The sequence below is a fragment of the Rhinolophus ferrumequinum genome, chromosome 21 (genome assembly GCF_004115265.2).
Source record: "Rhinolophus ferrumequinum isolate MPI-CBG mRhiFer1 chromosome 21, mRhiFer1_v1.p, whole genome shotgun sequence".
NCBI classification, from domain to species: Eukaryota; Metazoa; Chordata; class Mammalia; order Chiroptera; family Rhinolophidae; genus Rhinolophus; species Rhinolophus ferrumequinum.
In genome coordinates this window covers 53,503,925-53,521,352 of record NC_046304.1, presented here as the reverse complement: position 1 = coordinate 53,521,352, position 17,428 = coordinate 53,503,925, and the positions used below count along the sequence as shown (strand labels likewise).

The window sequence follows — 17,428 nt, the reverse complement described above, 5'->3', positions numbered from 1 at the left end:
GTGTATTCAGACACAACAAAGGGGACTTTGCCAGGAAAACAGCATAAAATACCATAAAAGTGTGAAGGCAAAAAATAAGTGTAGGTGGATCCCGAAAAAGATAAAAATTCCAAAGTGCAGAAGAGGCCATCATCCTCTCGGCACCAGAAGAGCGCAATCATTTCTTCCCCTCCTCTCCGAAGCCAGTGTTGTGTGAAGCCAGTGTCGTGCGGGGCGGCCTGCAGGGTCTCCCTCCCGCTCCCCACACAAGAATGCAGGATATGGTGAGGCCAAAAAGGAACACCCACGAAATTAATCTGGGGAACGTAATTTGGTGGTTACCAGAGGGTAAGGGGGTTGGGGGGTGGGGGATGAGGGTGAGGGGGATCAAATCTATGGTGATGGAAGGGGAGCTGACTCTGGGTGGTGAACACACAGTGTGATTTATGGATGATGTGATACAGAATTGCACACCTGAAATCTATGTAATTTTACTAACAATTGTCACCCCCATAAATTTAAAAAATAAAATTAAAAAAAAAAAAAGGAACACCCACGGAGCCATCGGTAGGGGAGTCACACCACTATACTCTTGCTGGCGGCTGGGTTGGAGACACAGGAACCAGGAGCCACACAATTCTCAATCCTCACTGCGCCGCTTGCAGACTCAGCCACCCTCTTCTTGCTAGCCCCCACTTGCTAGCCACAGCAGTTATATTAGTGGCCAATGGCTCACTGGTTACAGCTGACGGCCAACTAGCCACAGCTGATGGCCATTTGATCACAGTCGACGGCCATTTACTACCTGAGCCAGCACCTTTACTATGTGAGGCCGAGCGAGAGCCTGGAAACTGCTTTTTAGGGCTCTGTCCCCACAGCCAGAATTCCTCAAGTCAGTAACCTCCAATTCCCTAGTCCCCCCCACACTCCTGGTGCTTATTTTACATGCGTTAAGTACTTAGGGCAGCAAGACCAATCAGAATCTCATATAGAATTAAAATGTTTCTCGTTGCTACACTGTAATAGTAAAAAGAAACAGGTGAAGTGAATTTAAGTAAGTCAGTACATCTAAAATGTCATTTCAACATAATCAACGTAAACATTAGGCATGAGCTGGGACGTCTTTGGAATCTGTGCGCATTTGACAAACAGCCCTAGACAAGCACGCAGCTGGCAAAACCAGAGTGTGCGCAACCCCCGAGAAGGCACCGGATGGATGATCCCTCGTGGAGTGAGAAGACCTAAGAACTTCTATTTAAAGTCTAAGAAAGAAACTCGGCTTTATAAGTACTTCATATTTGATTAATACCGGCATCCTTCTTAGGTACGTTTAGCAGGTCAATTAGCTCTAAGGACTGGACTTACTCTGACGTCAGGGTGAGGGCTTGGCCGAGAAGCCCTCACTCCTTTGCTGGCAACCTGTGCAACCCAGTGCCCGCTGCGCTGCCGGGTGTAGCGGGTGACCCGAGCGTCCAGCGTTAACTAAACTCGCCTTCCCCACGGGCCGGAGTTCCGGCAGTCCCGGGCAGAGGCCCCGGGTGAGGGCGCGCCGGGTGACGCGAGCCAAGGAGTCAACGAGAAAGGACCGAGCTGGCGGCGTGCGGGAGTCACGTTCACAGAGGGAAAGACACACAGTGTTCGTACCCCGGGGGGGACACAGGCCAGGCGGGGAGGCCGGCTCTGCAGCCGGAAGTGGAGGGTCAGGTGGCACCACCGGCAGAGGCACAACTAGTTCACGTCCTCCAGGGCAGCACAAGGCCGTGGTCTCCGGGGGTAGGAATTTACGGAGGTCGGGGCTGCAGCGTCAAACGCGGGCGCGTCCCCACGGTCACGCAGCCGGTGCTGGGTCCCGGTGCGGGGACGCCGCCCGCCCGCAGCTCACACAGCCAAGTCAGCTCTCACAGGCCGATCGTGGCCTCCCGCGACGCGTCCTCCGCGGCCCAGCACACGGGACCTCAGCCATGAGCACTAACCCATCTCCCACGTTGTGCCCGCGCCCTCCGGCCCCGGCCAGCGCCAACGTCGGAATAAGCGTTTAAACGGGGGGACGTGCGCACTGGGGGGCCCTCGCCCCGGGTGCCACTTGAGGCAGGGCCGCCTGGGGCTCCATTCGGAACAGGGGCGCCCGGGCTCGGCCCGCGCGGAGGACACGGCCGCGGGGCCGCCGCCGCCTCAGCACCAAAGCATCTTCCTCCGAACTCCCGAGGCCCCACCCACCGTGAGATCCCGCGGGAGCTGACTTGGCGCGAGAGCATCAGGAACTCCGCCCCTTTTCCTGGGGCGAGCAACCCTTCCGCGTCGCGGGACGAGGGGCTCCGCGTCCCTGCTGAGGCGCGGCCCTGACGCACGCTCGCACGCACGCTCTACGCAAGCCGCGCGCCTGCGCGGTGACGTCAGTTCCTGTCGGCGGCGGCCTCGGGCCCTGTTTCCGCTGTGCGCTGCCGCGCGCGCTCCGCTCTCAGCCGACCCGGGATCATGGCGGCCTCAGCCACGATGGCCACCTCGGGCTCGGCGCGGAAGCGGCTGCTCAAAGAGGAAGACATGACCAAAGTGGAGTTCGAGACCAGCGAGGAGGTGGACGTGACCCCCACGTTCGACACCATGGGCCTGAGGGAGGATCTGCTGCGCGGCATCTACGCCTACGGTGAGTGGGCGCAGGCCCGGGGCGCGGGCGGGAGCGCGGGGGGCGAGGCGGGGGCCGCGGGGCGCGGGCGGGGGGGGCCGGCGCCGGACGCCGCGGGTCGGAGCTGAGGCCCGGCGTGGAGCGAGGCCTGGGGCCGCTGCTGGGCGCCCTCCGCCCCCAGCACGCCGTCCCCACGCCGCGTCCGTGGGCTCGGTGTGGGGTCCTCGCGGCAGAGCCCCGCGCTGGTTCCTCAAGAACTGCGAAGTCTTCCGGGCGTTTCCGAGTCGTTCATTCAGCCGGTACGGTCTCGCGCCGGCAGGTGTTAGGGCCGAGCGCGGCTCCGGGTACCGGCGTTAGCGGTGAGCCGGGCGCCTTCGTGCCCCGGGGAGCTTACGTCGTCTGCGGGAAGGACGGCACGTAGCCCAGGTCGCTTCGGGGAGTGATAACGGCTGTGAAGACAAGAAAGCGGGATACCTGGAGTGTGACTTGGGGGGAGCGGGGGTTGAAATAGAGCCGGTAGACGAGGGGGCTCCCAGGAGGAGTCGACGGTGAGCTGAGAGCTGGAGCAGGGAGCCCGTTACGAGAAGACGGGGGTGGAATTGGGCCGCGGGAGCAGCCGATGCCGGGGCCCCGCGTTCCCTGAGCGGGGTGCAGTCCAGGAACAGAAAGAAGCCTGCTGTCCTGGGAGCCCAGGGATGATGAGCTGGGAGAGGGGACCAGGGCCAGCTTTTGAAAAGCGTCACGTTAGGTGATAAAACGTTTGAGTTTGATTTGTAAGAGCAGTGGGCAGCCATTGGAGGATGGAAGCCAGGAGGTGAGGCCGTCAGAGTTACTTACAGATGTTATCCGGGTGTCTGGATTTGAGGGGAGGTAGGGCAGGAGAGGGGCAGGGGGACGAGTTAGGAAGCTTTTGCTCCTGGCCAGGGCAGAGGTGATGGTGAGCACCCCCCGGAGACGGGTGCTACGAGGCTCCCTGAGGGGCCGAGTCCGAGCAGCAGAGGAAAGGGGGCATGCGATTCCTGTGTTGAGCCGGTGGTGGTAGACACACCAGAGGAATGATTCGCGGGAGACCAAGAGTGGTCTGTTAGAGTTTATTTGGCTGTTTGAGCTGCAGGAGGTCAGGCTGGTGGAGCCAGCAGAGGGAGAAGATCATAACCCCCCGAGCAAAGGGGGATGGAGTTTTATAGGAGGGTGAACGAGGCTGTGCCCCCGTCAGTGACAGGGTTTCAGGGCTCCACGCCCCGGCCCCAGGTCACACACCGCCCGGGTGCACTGATCACAGCCCCCCAGGAGATAAAGCAACACAGGATCAAGACATGATGGCTTTGAAGATGCGGTTTCTGCTACTGGCCTAAATATGGCTTAATGGCTTAACAGGCGGGTGGTGCTGCCATTTGCTTAGGTGGGGAGCGCCCGAGGGAGGCAAAATCAGGGGCTCTGTCTAGGACATGGTGAACTTGAGGGGCCTGCAAGCCATCCCGCTGGAGATGCCGGGGAGGCAGGTGTCTAAGTGGGGAGCCCTGAAAGAGGTGGGGTCGGGGGTGCCGATGGGAGTGGTCTGCATCTGCCTCACACCTGGGACTGGGCCATCTTTTACCCAACAGCCCTTGACATCACCGCGGTGTAGACAGAGCAGAGCAGGTGCTGAGAGGATGGCAGGGGAAGTTGCAGTCAGGCTTTGGAGTGAGGCTGACAGCCCTGCCGTCAAACGCGGTTTTTAGTTTCCCGTCCATGTGCTTGGTCATCATGAGGGGTTTAAATCACCTATTGTAGTTGCTTTAGTGTTAGATGGGAAATTGTACTACATTTTAAAGTACTACCAAACTAGTTAAAATACAGTTTGGTACATGCGGTTTTGTTTACTTGGACAATATTTCTGTTCCTTCTGAGTGGGCTCCTCCCTCGGTCACTTACCCTGCTGTGCGAGAGGGATGGGTGGTGGTGGTGCCTTTCCTGTCGCCCCCGCGTCACGACAGGGAGGAACCGGGCGCTGACCACCCCACAGGGCCGCCTGAACAGTAGCTTATGTGCAGTTGCAGACGAAGCAAACAACCTGCAGACGTAATGCTGACACGAAAGAGTGGTGGTTACAGCATTAATGAATTGATTTTCCTTGTTTTAATTCAAAAGTAATGTAAAAAAGAAAAGCAACGCAGGTGATTGTAAGGTAGTCAGACAGCACAGAAGTAATTACATAGGCTAAAATGTGGGCCTCCCCCACCCTTTCTCCAGGAGTACCACCACCACCATTTTGTGTGTTTTCAACCCAACTAGGAGTCGTTATACTCTGCAAGGGTGTTCCTTGTAAAATAAGGGCCCGCGTCAGTCAGTATAAAAGGCCACTTCTGCCCAATTTCAGCAGCTGTTTCTTGAGCGCTTGGTATGTTGGACATGGGGTTAGGAGGGGTGGGGTGGGGGTTAAAAGAAGATGCCATCTCTGTCCCAAGGAGCTTACAGTATATGGGTGTAAAGATGTGGGGCTAGAGGTTCGAGCTAATTTGTTCTGGTTTTCTTTACAGGATTTGAAAAGCCATCGGCAATCCAGCAGCGAGCTATCAAGCAGATCATTAAAGGGAGAGACGTCATCGCACAGTAAGTCTGCTCGCACGGAGGGGTCACATGCTCTGGTAAAGCCAGCTCAGGTGACCCTGGAACAACACGGCTGTGAGCTGTGTAGTGCCACTTACACGCGATTGTATTCAGTAAATACGCTGAAGGTATTATTCTCTCCCTTACGGTTTATTGGTAACATTTTCTTTTTTCCAGCTACTTTATTGTAAGAATATAGTAGATAACGTAAGGAACGCAGTTGCTTACATTATGGGTAAGGCTGCCGGTCAGCAGTATCCTATTATAGTTCAGTTTTGGGGGCGTCCAAAGCTATATGTGGATTTTGGTCTGGGAGGGAGCTTGACCTCCCCAAACACTGCTGTACCAGGGTCAGCTGTGCACTTAAATGCTTCGGGGTGACCGGTTTTCTGTTTTTATAGATTCGTTAGCAACCCTTTCCATGACTTGAGCCACACGGTGTTTTGTTCTTTTGTTTTTATTTTTGTGTTTGCTATTCTAGAAAGTTAGTTTCCTTTTTTTTTTTTTTTTGTCAGCTTTGCTTACCTACCAGTGGGCATGTGGCATTGTATACAATACTCTTAATAGCTTTGTTCCCAATTTGTGTAGTTTTTAAAGACTCATTTACCAAAAAAAAAAAAAAGAAGAAGAAGAAGAGAGAGAAATTGGAGGATGGTTTTGGTCCTGAATGATATTTACAGGAAGGGAAGCTCTCTTTTTCTGCCACCTGGAGCACTTGCTGGCGGTCCAGATTTTGCAGCTCCGTCACCCTGATGCAAAAACCACAGCCACTGTCCTTGTCCCCTGTGATTTAAAAGTGGTGACACCATGCTGAGTCCCACCCCCTGGCAGTTAGGATCACAGTTAAGATGTTGGTCTGTTTGGGGGTTGGGGGCAACTGCTTGGAGGAAGCCGTCCAGTGCTCCCACCCCTCGGAACACTCTGGCGGCGTTGTGTGAATGGGGACAGTGGCATGTGGCCCTCGGTTGTAAGTCCCACTCGTCTGTGTTTTCCTAACAGGTCTCAGTCTGGCACCGGTAAGACTGCCACCTTCAGTATTTCCGTCCTCCAGTGTTTGGACATTCAGGTGATTTCCGCTCTGTCTATGCTTGGGAAAGACTTCCTTTTCCCCTGTCACTGCAGTGTTCAAGAAGTACAGTTTTTATATGTCTCTGGTTGTACTGACTCAGCGCCTTTTTTAGGAGAAAATTGCACACTAATATTTGAGCTTACTAACACGTTACCATAAATTACTATTTGTTTAAACTGGGCAATTTTTTAAACGTGGAAATTCTTGTCTGCAAACTAGAATGCTGACCAGTCTGCCCCTTTATGGCTGGATATGTGGTTTCCGGAACAGTAACTTTCAATTAGCTCTGTTGGAAGTCAGCGGTGTGGTTAACATGTGATAAGTTGAAAACAGATTTGAGTCTGAAGTAGCATCGTCTACCTTGAAAATACTGAGGAGTCTCTTTTCTGACGAATTATTTTACCAGGTTCGTGAAACCCAGGCTTTGATCTTGGCCCCAACGAGAGAGTTGGCTGTGCAGATTCAGAAGGTGAGACAGTCCCAGGGGGCAGTGTCGTGTGTGCGGGAGCTGCTCTCGAGCCCAGTCCCAAAGGGCCGGCTGAGGGACTTCATTGAATGCTGGTTTTCTATGCCCTCACTTTGTTTTCCCTGACTCCTAACAGTTTGCCATAAATCATTATATGTTACATGAGTCGCTGTTTTGTATGAAGTCATTTTTAGTGTAGCTTACATGATTCCAATAGTTTTTTGCAGTCTTAGAATTGTAGTGTTTTTTCCAACAACAAAAAAATGCATTTTAATAAAAATAATGGTAACTATGTTATACGTATTGTAAACATTTAGGAAGGATATACGTTAATACTGAGGGTGGACAGGAGTATGAGTTTTGCATAGGTATTTTCTGTTATCATGTATCGCTTTTGGATGATAGGGAACCAGTAAAACTGCCTTCATCTCACTCGGTGCAGAGAAGACTATGTAGCAAGAGGAGAACTGGGCTCCTTAGGTGTAAATAGTGGCCTCCGTGCTTGCTGGAATCTTACTGGAATAGCAGTGACCTTCCTTTTCGGGAAATGCAGATGTTTCTGACCTCCCAGTGGCCTAGACGCAGGCCATGGCCGTGACCCTGTGTTTTAATCCAGGGCCTGCTCGCGCTGGGTGACTACATGAACGTCCAGTGTCACGCCTGCATCGGGGGCACCAACGTGGGGGAGGACATCAGGAAACTGGACTACGGGCAGCACGTCGTGGCCGGCACGCCTGGCCGCGTCTTCGGTGAGTGCTTCGTCTGTGCCAGAGGTGCTGCAAGCGGTAGTATCTGTGAGAAGTGCTCAGGCGGTCAGGTCGTCTCGGTGTCATCCGCTCATGGCGGCTTCTGCTCGCCGTCACGCGTGTATAGGACCTGGAGGGAAGGGCTCTGAAATGCTGCGCAAACCCGATGAAGTGGCTAGTTCTTTCCTCGTAGCCTGATGTCTCTCATTATTTCCAACTCGAATTTTGTAGACATGATCCGTCGCAGAAGTTTGAGGACACGTGCTATCAAGATGTTGGTTTTGGATGAGGCTGATGAAATGTTGAATAAAGGTATGAGGAACGAGAGAACTAATTTTCTACCAACAAATAATTCTTTGTAAAATTGAAACGTGGAGATAATGAAAGTGTTCTTAGCATACTGTGTTTCCCTGAAAATAAGACCCATAAGACCAGGTCTTATATTAATTTTTGCTCCCAAAGACGCATTAGAGCTGATGGTCCGGCTAGGTCTTATTTTCGCGGAAACACAGTAAGTAGTTTTTTCTTTGTGGAAAACAGTTTTGCCTTGGGGGCCATAGGAACATAGAGCCCATGCTGTGGTCGTTTTATGGTTGGGCTTTGTACGGTAGCATTTCAACCCGCACAGATAGGACACCACTCTTCGTGTGCGGTGGTTGGTGCAGGTGACACAGGCGAGCAGCTGAGGTGCGTGTGGGTGGCTGAGGGGGTGTAAGTGGTATGCCAGCGGGCTGTGTTTGTGGCAGCAGGGCGTTCTGTTGTACAGATGACGCCTCGTTTGTGTAACCTGTCATTCTTTTGGTTATCTGGGCTCTTGTTCAGCCTGCACCATATTAAATCACGTAAATGAGTTGCCTATTTAACTGGCAGCTTTTTTATTGAGGTGTAATTGACATGTAACATTGTTAGTTTCAGGTGTACAACATAGTGTTTTGGTTTTTGTGGGAGACTTTGGGTTTTTTTTTAATTGGGAGTTTTTTTGGTAAAAATCCAGGTCTCTGGATTCTCTTAAAACGCGGCAGATCAGGCCACAGGGGACGCAAATCCTCACAGGGCAGCAGCAGCTGGCACTGAGTCAAGGCCACGTGCAGGCACCCAAGTGTGGGTGACTCAGGGCTCAGGTGTCTTGCTTGTAACTGTTGGCATCCAGGACTCTTGGGGTGGGGACCCCCAGAGCCCACGGGGCAGGCAGAGGAGCAGAAGAAATCTGTGGGATTGGTCGGCGGTGTGGAAAAGGTTCCTTGGGAGGAGCTGTCACTTCACAGGCATAAGTCCGCATCTCACCAGATGTGAGCGTGGGACGCTCCTTCCCTCCCGCGTGCACACCTAACCAGCTCCCCGGGTCTTGCCCCTCACCCCAGGTTTCAAAGAGCAGATTTATGACGTGTACAGGTACCTGCCCCCAGCCACGCAGGTGGTGCTCATCAGCGCCACGCTGCCCCACGAAATCCTGGAGATGACCAACAAGTTCATGACCGACCCTATCCGCATCCTGGTGAAACGGTAGGGATCGAGACAAGCCGTGCTGGGGTTTCACAGAGGGAAAAGTCTAATTTTCTTGTGTGGGGAGCCGGCCTCAGACCCAGTAATTCCAGATTTCAAAATCAGTTGACGGTGTTGGTTTATCGGTGTCTGAAGGCATATGAGTGTGCTCTTGTGTTTGGAACCACATCCAGGGCGGTAGCCGTTGTTAAAGGCTCAGACAGCCCCAGAGCTTGGGCCCGCGCGGTAGAAGTGACTTCTGGGAGGGTGTGGGCCAGCGGGAGGCGCGGGCAGGGGCTCACCGGCCAGCCTGGCGGGGCCCCCTGGCCTGCGCGCGCTCCACTCTTAGTTGAACGAAGGATAACAGGATTTGTCTCTGTCATCCAGTGATGAGTTGACTCTGGAAGGCATCAAGCAGTTCTTTGTGGCCGTGGAAAGAGAAGAGTGGAAATTTGACACGCTGTGTGATCTCTACGACACGCTGACCATCACGCAGGCGGTCATCTTCTGCAACACCAAAAGGAAGGTGCGCGGCTGCCTCGGCTCTTTCATCCGCGTGGTGAGACGCGGACATCGGCTCTCCCCACAGCTCGGGTCAGACTTGGCTGGGCTGCGAGGCCGTGCTTTCGGCTCTGTGTGCACGTGGTCTCTGTGACACCTTCACCTCTGCCCTTTGGCACAGAGGTCGCCGTGGACAACACGTGAACAAACGGACGTGTCCACGACACTGTATGGAAGTATTAATGCTGGGTGTGGCTGGTTGTAGGTGGTCAGGTGGTCACACAGTCCCCCGGTGTCGCCAATCTGTGTGCAGGCAGAACTGAGAATCTCCAGCAGCACCCCCGAAAAAGGAGGAGGTGTTGGGCCGCATTCCAAAAAAGATTCTACTTTAAACTTCAAATAAGCATAGTGAGAGGGGTTTTTTCCTGGAGAGATTTACAGGGAACGGATAAATTAGGATCTTTGCCCCGCTGTGTGCTGGGCAGAGTGACGTTTCCTGCGCGTCCAGTAAGGATCAGTAGTCCGAGGGGTAGGACACTTGATTCACGAGCGCTCACGTCGGTGCTGCAGCAAACTGAACCCAGTCCCGAGCGCAGCCTCTGCCTGGTTAGGAGCTTCCAGTACCTTCTGCCTTGATTTGCAGGTCGACTGGCTGACGGAGAAGATGCGAGAAGCCAACTTCACCGTGTCATCGATGCATGGGGACATGCCCCAGAAGGAACGGGAGTCCATCATGAAGGAGTTCCGGTCCGGCGCCAGGTGCGTGTCCGGAGCCTCCTCTTCTGTGCAGGTGGGGGGGTCCCGCTGCTGCGATAGTTGGGGTGATGACCACCAGCCTTCACGAGGTAGGTTGGTTGCCTCGGTAGGTTAGTTGCCTCGTGTGGAAGGTTTGTTTCTTTGTTTCCAAATAAATGGGGATTTTCTGTTTATCTTTTTGTAATTGGCTTTTAGCTTAATTCCACTGTGGTGGATTCCACATGTGATTGCGTTCCTGTGACCTGCCTGGTGGCCCGACACAGGGTGCTTTTACAAACGTCTGTGTGTGCTGCAAAAGCCCGGGTGTGTCCTGCGTGTCCCCGGTGGATTTCAGTGTCTAAGTGTGTTTTCTGACCATCTGCATCCTTACCTTTTTCCCTCTCCCGTCAGTATTGACAGTGCCAGGATGAGGTTACTCGTCTGCGGCTCTATCACGTCTTGTTTATGGGTCCTCAGACTGTGTGCGTCCAACCTCACAATTACTGTCTTTCTGGGGGATTTACCTCTTATCACGAAAGTGTCTGTCTCTGTCTTCGAAATGCTTTGTGGCTAAAATCCTGCTTTACTGATGGGGCCTCACAGCCTTACTGGGGTTAGTGTCTGTCTGCTTTGTACATCCGTTCGGCCCTTACGTCCTGTTTGTGACCTTCAGTTTTACATGTATCTCTCATGCAGGCGGCAGATGGCGGGGTTGGGTTTGGTTTTTCTTTTAGTTTTAATGATAATCACTGTCTTTTAATTGGAGTATTTAGTCTAGTTTCATTCAATATAAATACTGATATATTCGGTTTTAAATTGACTGTCTTACAAGTGGATCTTAATATCTTCTGTGATTCCTTTTTCTTTATATTGGGTTTTAAAAATTATTCCTCTTCCCCAGGAATATGTTGGATTTCTTTACATTATTTGATAGTTTCCTTAGAGAGTACAGTGCGGGTCATCAGCACCTACCGTTTATTGCGATCTCATGGCTTTTCCTGATAGTCCGGAGAACCCAGCGACCCCCCAAACCTCTGTGTGTTCATTTGTATCAGTTTCAAACCCCACAAGGCATTTCCACTTTATGTAACAATTCATTTACACTTAGACACATGTTTACCACAACTGTTACCTCTTCTCCATTATGTCTGACTTTCCTCTGGGGTGAATTTCCTTCTGCCTGAAGACTGTCTTTTTTTATTTAGTTTGGGTCTGCTGGGAACAGCCCGTCTATTTCAGTCTGTCTGAAAACGTTGGCTTCATCTTGAGGAGTCCCCCTGATGACGTGCTGAGCTAGCGTCTAGGCTGGTCCTCGTTTCTCTGCTACACTTCAATGATATAATTGTTTCTGTTGGGTGCTCAGCTGCCAGTCTAGTTGCCACTCCTGTAAAAACAGTGACTTCTTTGCTGGCTACGCTTTAGGTTTGTGTGTCTGTTTTCAGTGGTTTTTACTTGGGGTGTCTCGGTGTGGGTTTCATCTTCTCCTGTGTGACACTTGCGTGATTTCTTGACGCTTGGCCTTGTCCCTTCGGTGTTCAGGGCCCCATTGTCGCCTCCCTCGGGCTCCAGTCTGTGGTTATGTGGCCATGACACCAGTGTTTTTTTGAATGCTTCTTGCTCCTGTTCTTGCTCCTGTTCTCCCGTCTTTTAACACTTTGAATGCTTCTAGACCAACGACGTCCAATAAAAATGGAATTCACACCACACATGTAATAAACATTTTCTGGCAGCCACATTAAAACAGAGAAACAGGTGAAGTTGATTTTTAGTAATACTCTCTGTTTAACCCAAGATAGCATTTCATTTCAACGTGTAGTCAGCATTAAATATATTGAGACTTTGGGCTGTTTTTGGGGGGTTTTTTTGTTACTAAGTAATCGACATCCGGTGTGTATTTTCCACTTCAAGAACATCTCGTTTCAGTGCAGCCACATTGCAGGTGCTCTGTGGGGGAGGGGCTGGTGCCCTCGGTGTGGACGTGCAGGTCTGTGCCACCTCGCACTGCCCTGTGCGGAGGACGGAGGGGTGTGTGCATTTCAAGTTTGCTTGTAGACACTGAACACTGCACCCAAGTCTCGAGACTCCGTTTGTGAGTCTGGGCCAAAGTGCAGTGCCTTTCCAGTTAGTCGTGTGCGCCTGGCTTTAAACACAGTGTATGCAGCGTCGTAGAAGATTATCTGAGTGTGTTAGTCAGAAAGCGCACGTGACCTCACTGCCTGAACCTCCCCAGTGCTCCTTCAGAACGGCTCCTAGTGGTGCCGCTGGCAGCAGGACCAGCGTGAGGGTGACTCGGTGTGTTGTGGACGCGGCCAGTCCTTTATGACGGAGGCTGGCACCTCAAATGCCTTTCCTTTCTGCAGCCGAGTGCTTATTTCTACGGACGTGTGGGCCAGGGGCCTGGACGTGCCCCAGGTGTCTCTCATCATTAACTACGACCTGCCCAACAACAGAGAGCTGTACATACACAGGTACGCGCTGCAGGCTGCACGGCCTTCCCCGTGGGCTGGGCGCCTGCCCCCTTCTCTCTGCGATGCTTACTGAAGGTACTCCGCTTTCTCAAAGGATTGGGCGGTCGGGTCGCTATGGCCGGAAGGGCGTGGCCATCAACTTTGTGAAGAACGATGACATTCGCATCCTCCGGGACATTGAGCAGTACTACTCCACCCAGATCGATGAGATGCCCATGAACGGTGAGGAGCGGGCTCCCTGGTCCCTGGTTTGGGGCCCTCGGGGGGTCTTCCTTGTGTGTTTGTCGTTGAGAAGTCTGTTGGGAGTCTTTAATTAAATGGACATTTTCGTTGTGTTTGTCTTGTTCCTTAAATACGTGTCTTCCTTCGCTTTCAGTTGCTGATCTGATCTGAGCAGTGTGCAGGCAGTTGTACAGATGTTCGGCCTCGCTGGCTCAGAAGTGCCCTGCCGCCGTCCAATGCAGTCAGGTGTGGAGCGGAAGACAGTCTGGAGGGCGTGCAGGACACCGCCACAGGTTCCGTGCTGTCACCTGAGTTGTGGGGGGAGCAGTTTCTCTTTGACGTGATTGATCTGAACACTTTTCCTGTACTTCTGGGGCCGAAACCGTTTTTCCGTGATTATCCCTGGTCAATATTAGGAAATTTTGTGAAACAGGAAAGTAAGCAGGGTGTTGTGTTGCCTTTTCTTACCACATGTAAATAATGCTTTGCTCTCAGTCTTTTTCATTAAACCTTTAAAACTTTTCCTATGTGCTCCCTAACTTTCTTAAGGTGCCACCAGCTTTTCTGGTAACCTGTACAACCGTAGGTGGGTCATTTCACTCCATTTTCTTATCTCTGAAACGGTGACATGGAGGCAGGGAAACTGCTGGGTCCCCCCTCCCCAAATCAGTTGGGGTAAAGACACAACTTGAGGGGCGGGGCGGGGAGTGCTTAGAAATACTTTAAAGTTCACTGCTGACTCAAAGTACCTGGAATTGTAGCTTATGGAAGGGATTTCCTCTGACTTCCCAACAGAGGGTGACCACGTGGGCTGATACAGTGTGTTTAGGGCGGTGCCTCAGCTGTGGCAAAGGGGGTGGCAGTACTGCCCCGGCCACAGCAGTTCAGCTCCGTCTCCAACTAAGAAGGTAGCGGGAAAGAGAGAAGAGCCGTGCCTGGTACCTGCTCCCACTCATGGACAGGAGGGAGGGAGGGAGGAGCTGGAGGGCTGGGGGCCGTAGACACTGCTGTGGGTTGGCTTTGGCTCTGTGTGCCCAGGTGCCAGGGGCAAGGTCCGGAGCACTTGGGGAAGCACTGGAGGGGTTCAAGGCTGGCAAGATTGATTCTGGGTCAGTGACTCGGGGAGGAGATGACAGGAAACAAGGACGCCGAGAAGCTTAACCGACCTCAAATGCTTCTAGGAAAGGTCTCAGTTGGAAACAGTACAGACAGTTGTGCAAATGTTCAGCCTTGCCGTGTGATTGTCAAAGGGGAGAGAGAGTTCTGCTGGCTGACACCGTGGGTGCAGACTTTCTGGAAAGCAGCCTGGTTCTTGGGCGGTATGTATCCTGCCGTCAGACCCTTCACAGAATTGGGATTAGACACTTTCAGCTCATTCTGTTGTACTTTTAAAAACATTTTTCGTTGACTATATAAAACTGCATGTTCATTACTAGGAAATTTGGTAAAACAGAAAACTAAGAGTGAAAATCACCCATGTTGTAGGGGAATAGCTCCGCCACACGCCCTGGGGACCCCGCCTGTCTTCTTGTGGGTCACCAGGCAAAGTCTCGAGCTGCAGCTGCCCAGCTCGTGGACCCTGTGGTCCTGGTGGGCACGAGCGCTCAGGCTGTGAAGACTGCTGAAAACAAAAATAACGTACAAAGAAGTAACGTACATATGACAGAAGCAGCACAAAGCCTGAGAAAGGCGGTGGGCGTATGCAGTCGAGGTTCTTAAACTGCATGGGAACTGGTGTACTATTGCCTGAAGGTAGATTATGATACTTCAAGATGTATGACATAAAACTTTAATTTTAGATATAAACCCTAAAGGAACCAATGAAAAAGTGAAATAGCCAGCACAGGAGACAAAATGGAACCCCAAACAATACTTTGTCAGAAAGAAGGTTGTAAAGGGGAAGAAATGATGAAAAGGACAAATAAGAAATAGCAAAGTGGTAGATTCAAAATAACCACACCAATAATCATATGAAATGTAAATTGTCTTTTATCTTCGGAAGCTAGAAAGAGCAAGCTAAACCCAGAGCAAGCAGAAGGAAAGAGCAGAGTCAAAGTAAATAATAGAAAAACAATAGAGTCAGCAAAACCCAAAGTTGGTTCTTTGAAAAGATCACATATTGTATGGTTCCATTTCTACGAAATGTCCCAAACAGGTAAATCTGTAGGGACAAAGCAGTTTAGTGGTTGCCAGGGGGCGGGAGGTGTGGGGGTAGGGGAGACGGAGCGTGACTGCTGACGGACAGGGTCTCGGGGTGAAAATGTACTGGAAGAGTGCTGATCGCTGCCCAGATCTGTGAATTGTGTGGTATGTGGACTGGCTCAAAAAGCAGGTGCGGATCTAACATCCTCTAAAATTCAAAGGGCATGAACAAGGAGGAAAAGTAAACTAAGAATCGAATCAAAACACAGTTTTTAAATTAGATGATAAAACAGGACGCAACTGTGCTCTGCTGTAAAGGCACAAATAAAAGTGGGAATGAAAAATACTGCGGCAGCACGCTGGCTAACACAGACCTGCAGCGGCTGTGCGGACGTGAGATGAGAAGTAGATTTCACAGCAGAGAGTGTTACCAGGGGCAGAGGGTGGAGTCATCAAACGATGTAACAGTACTAAACATCCATGCCCCTGTCAAAGCTTCAAAACACAGGAAATCCAGGAAGCAAACCTGATAGAGCTGCCAGGAGAAACAGGCAAACCTGCATTTATAAACAACCTTCTCAAGGTCAAGGCTCAATGTCATCACTTGCACTCAACATCAGGGCCACTGGTCTGTGCGATAAGGCAAGGAGAAAGACCAGAGGGGAAGGGGAGAAGTCTTGTTCACAGTTGATAGACTCCTGGGAAAATCCTGAGGCGTCTACAACCAAGCTACTGGAACTAACAGCAGTTTAGGAAAGGTGACGGGCAGTCTGTCAGAAATCACTTGAAGCCACGTATGCAAACAAGAGCTTTGAAAAGGGAAATTTAAAGCCACCACCATTTACAATGGCATCAAATCTGAAATGCTTGGAGCTACATGTGATAAAACTGCAAGTTGTGCATTGCAAACATTGCTGTGATGAAGTAGAGATGTAAATAAATGAGAGAGACTGTCTTAATGGACAAGTGTCATGCAGGGTGTCATGCGGGGTCTCAGCTCCCGCTCCCCACATAAGAACGCAGGACGTGGTGAGGCCAAAAAGGAACACCCACGGAGTCACAGATAGGGGAGTTATATCACTGTTCTTGCTGGCGGCTGGGTTGGAGACAGGAAGGAGCCACACTACCCGCAACCTGCCGTCGGCTTCTCTGTCAGCCAGCCTCACTTGCCAGCTGCAATCCGTGCTTGCTAGCTCAGCCACGGCAGTTATGTCATCAGCTGTTACTGGCTAATGGCTAACCGGTAACAGCTGATGGCCAGCTAGTCACAGCTGACGGCCATCTAGTACCCGAGCCAGCATCTTTCCATGGAGGCCGAGAGCCTGGAAACTGCTCTCTGGGGCTCTGTCCCCACACTAGAAGAGTCAGTTTGATAAGCTGGCGGCTCTTCCCAAGTTGATATATAGAGATTCAGCACAATCCTAGTCAAAATATCAAGAGGCTTTTTTTGGGGGAGTAAAAACTGACAAGCTATTTCTAAAATTACATAGACACAAAGGATCTAGCATCCAAAACAACTTTGAACAAGTGAACCAAGTTGGAGGACTTCCTCTGCCTGGTATCAAGAATCATTACAGAGCTGTAGTACCAAAGGCTGGTCCTGGCGTGAGGATAGACACACGTGTATAGATCCACGGAACACAGCAGCACATCCAGAAATAGACCACAGGTTGATGGTGAGTGCATTTTCAACAAAGTGACTGAGGAATATTGGTGAGACAAAAAAAAAATACATGCTATATGATTCCATTTAGATAAAGTTCTAGAAAATGTAAACTATACTGGCCCAGAGCAGATCAATGGTTGCCTGGGGACCTGGGGACACGGGTGTGGGACGACAGCCCCGTCCACACAGCTTGGGGCGGTGAGGGCGGGGACACCGTTGCTAGCATGTGTCTCTGGCACAGGCCCAGCTGGACGTTCTCCAGTGACCTTAGAGATGGGAGATACTGGGATGTGAAGTGCTGTGAGTTCTACACATATACCCCGCCCGGGAACGTCCAGGGGACCATCAAGGATGGAGTGGCTGTGTCGTGCGGGGCAGCCTGCGCGGCCTCTAGTCCTGCTCCCCACGTAAGAGCGCAGGATATGGTGAGGCCAGAAAGGAACACCCGGAGCCATAGGTAGGGGAGTCATACCACTATAGTCTCACTGGAGGCTGGAGCCACAACCTGCAACCTGCCGTCCTCTTCTCTGCCTGCCAACCGCCGACTCCCCAACCAGCACAGCGATGGCAGTTATATCAGTGGCCAATTGGCTAACCGGCCACAGCCGACGGCCGACCAGCCGCAGCTGGTGGCCATCCACCACCCGAGCCAGCACTCCCCCACGTGAGGCCGAGAGCCTGGAAACTGCACTCCTGGCTCTGTCCCCACAGGCTGCCTCCATGTCACAGCCCTTGGGCAC

At 51.8% G+C, this 17,428-nt stretch overlaps 2 protein-coding genes across 6 annotated transcripts in view; one reads left to right on the top strand and one right to left on the bottom strand.

Annotated features, from left to right (window-relative positions):
• The window catches only part of CARD14 (caspase recruitment domain family member 14), a 29,480-nt gene extending 27,265 nt beyond the window's left edge, over window positions 1-2,215 (bottom strand). For all 5 annotated transcript variants that reach the window (XM_033090330.1, XM_033090329.1, XM_033090332.1 and 2 more), the window contains exon 1: window positions 1,624-2,215. The gene's annotated coding sequence lies outside the window, so the exon portion shown is untranslated. The remainder of the gene's footprint in view (window positions 1-1,623) is intronic.
• Window positions 2,216-2,418: 203 nt separating this feature from the next.
• EIF4A3 (eukaryotic translation initiation factor 4A3) lies at window positions 2,419-13,403 on the top strand. Its single transcript, XM_033090337.1, has 12 exons — window positions 2,419-2,623; window positions 5,122-5,194; window positions 6,191-6,257; window positions 6,667-6,729; window positions 7,343-7,475; window positions 7,704-7,784; window positions 8,834-8,975; window positions 9,342-9,480; window positions 10,099-10,214; window positions 12,551-12,658; window positions 12,753-12,880; window positions 13,035-13,403. The coding sequence occupies exons 1-12, from the start codon at window positions 2,455-2,457 to the stop codon at window positions 13,049-13,051; spliced, it is 1,236 nt and encodes a 411-aa protein (XP_032946228.1). The 5' UTR covers window positions 2,419-2,454; the 3' UTR covers window positions 13,052-13,403.
• The last annotated feature ends 4,025 nt before the right edge of the window (window positions 13,404-17,428 follow it).

Bases quoted from the DNA above. Each gene is read 5' to 3' on its own strand.
- EIF4A3 (XM_033090337.1), top strand. From the start codon at position 2,455: ATGGCGGCCTCAGCCACGATGGCCACCTCGGGCTCGGCGCGGAAGCGG. The intron at 6,258-6,666 runs GTGATTTCCGCT...TTATTTTACCAG, and splicing joins TCCAGTGTTTGGACATTCAG to GTTCGTGAAACCCAGGCTTT. The intron at 8,976-9,341 runs GTAGGGATCGAG...TCTGTCATCCAG, and splicing joins ATCCGCATCCTGGTGAAACG to TGATGAGTTGACTCTGGAAG.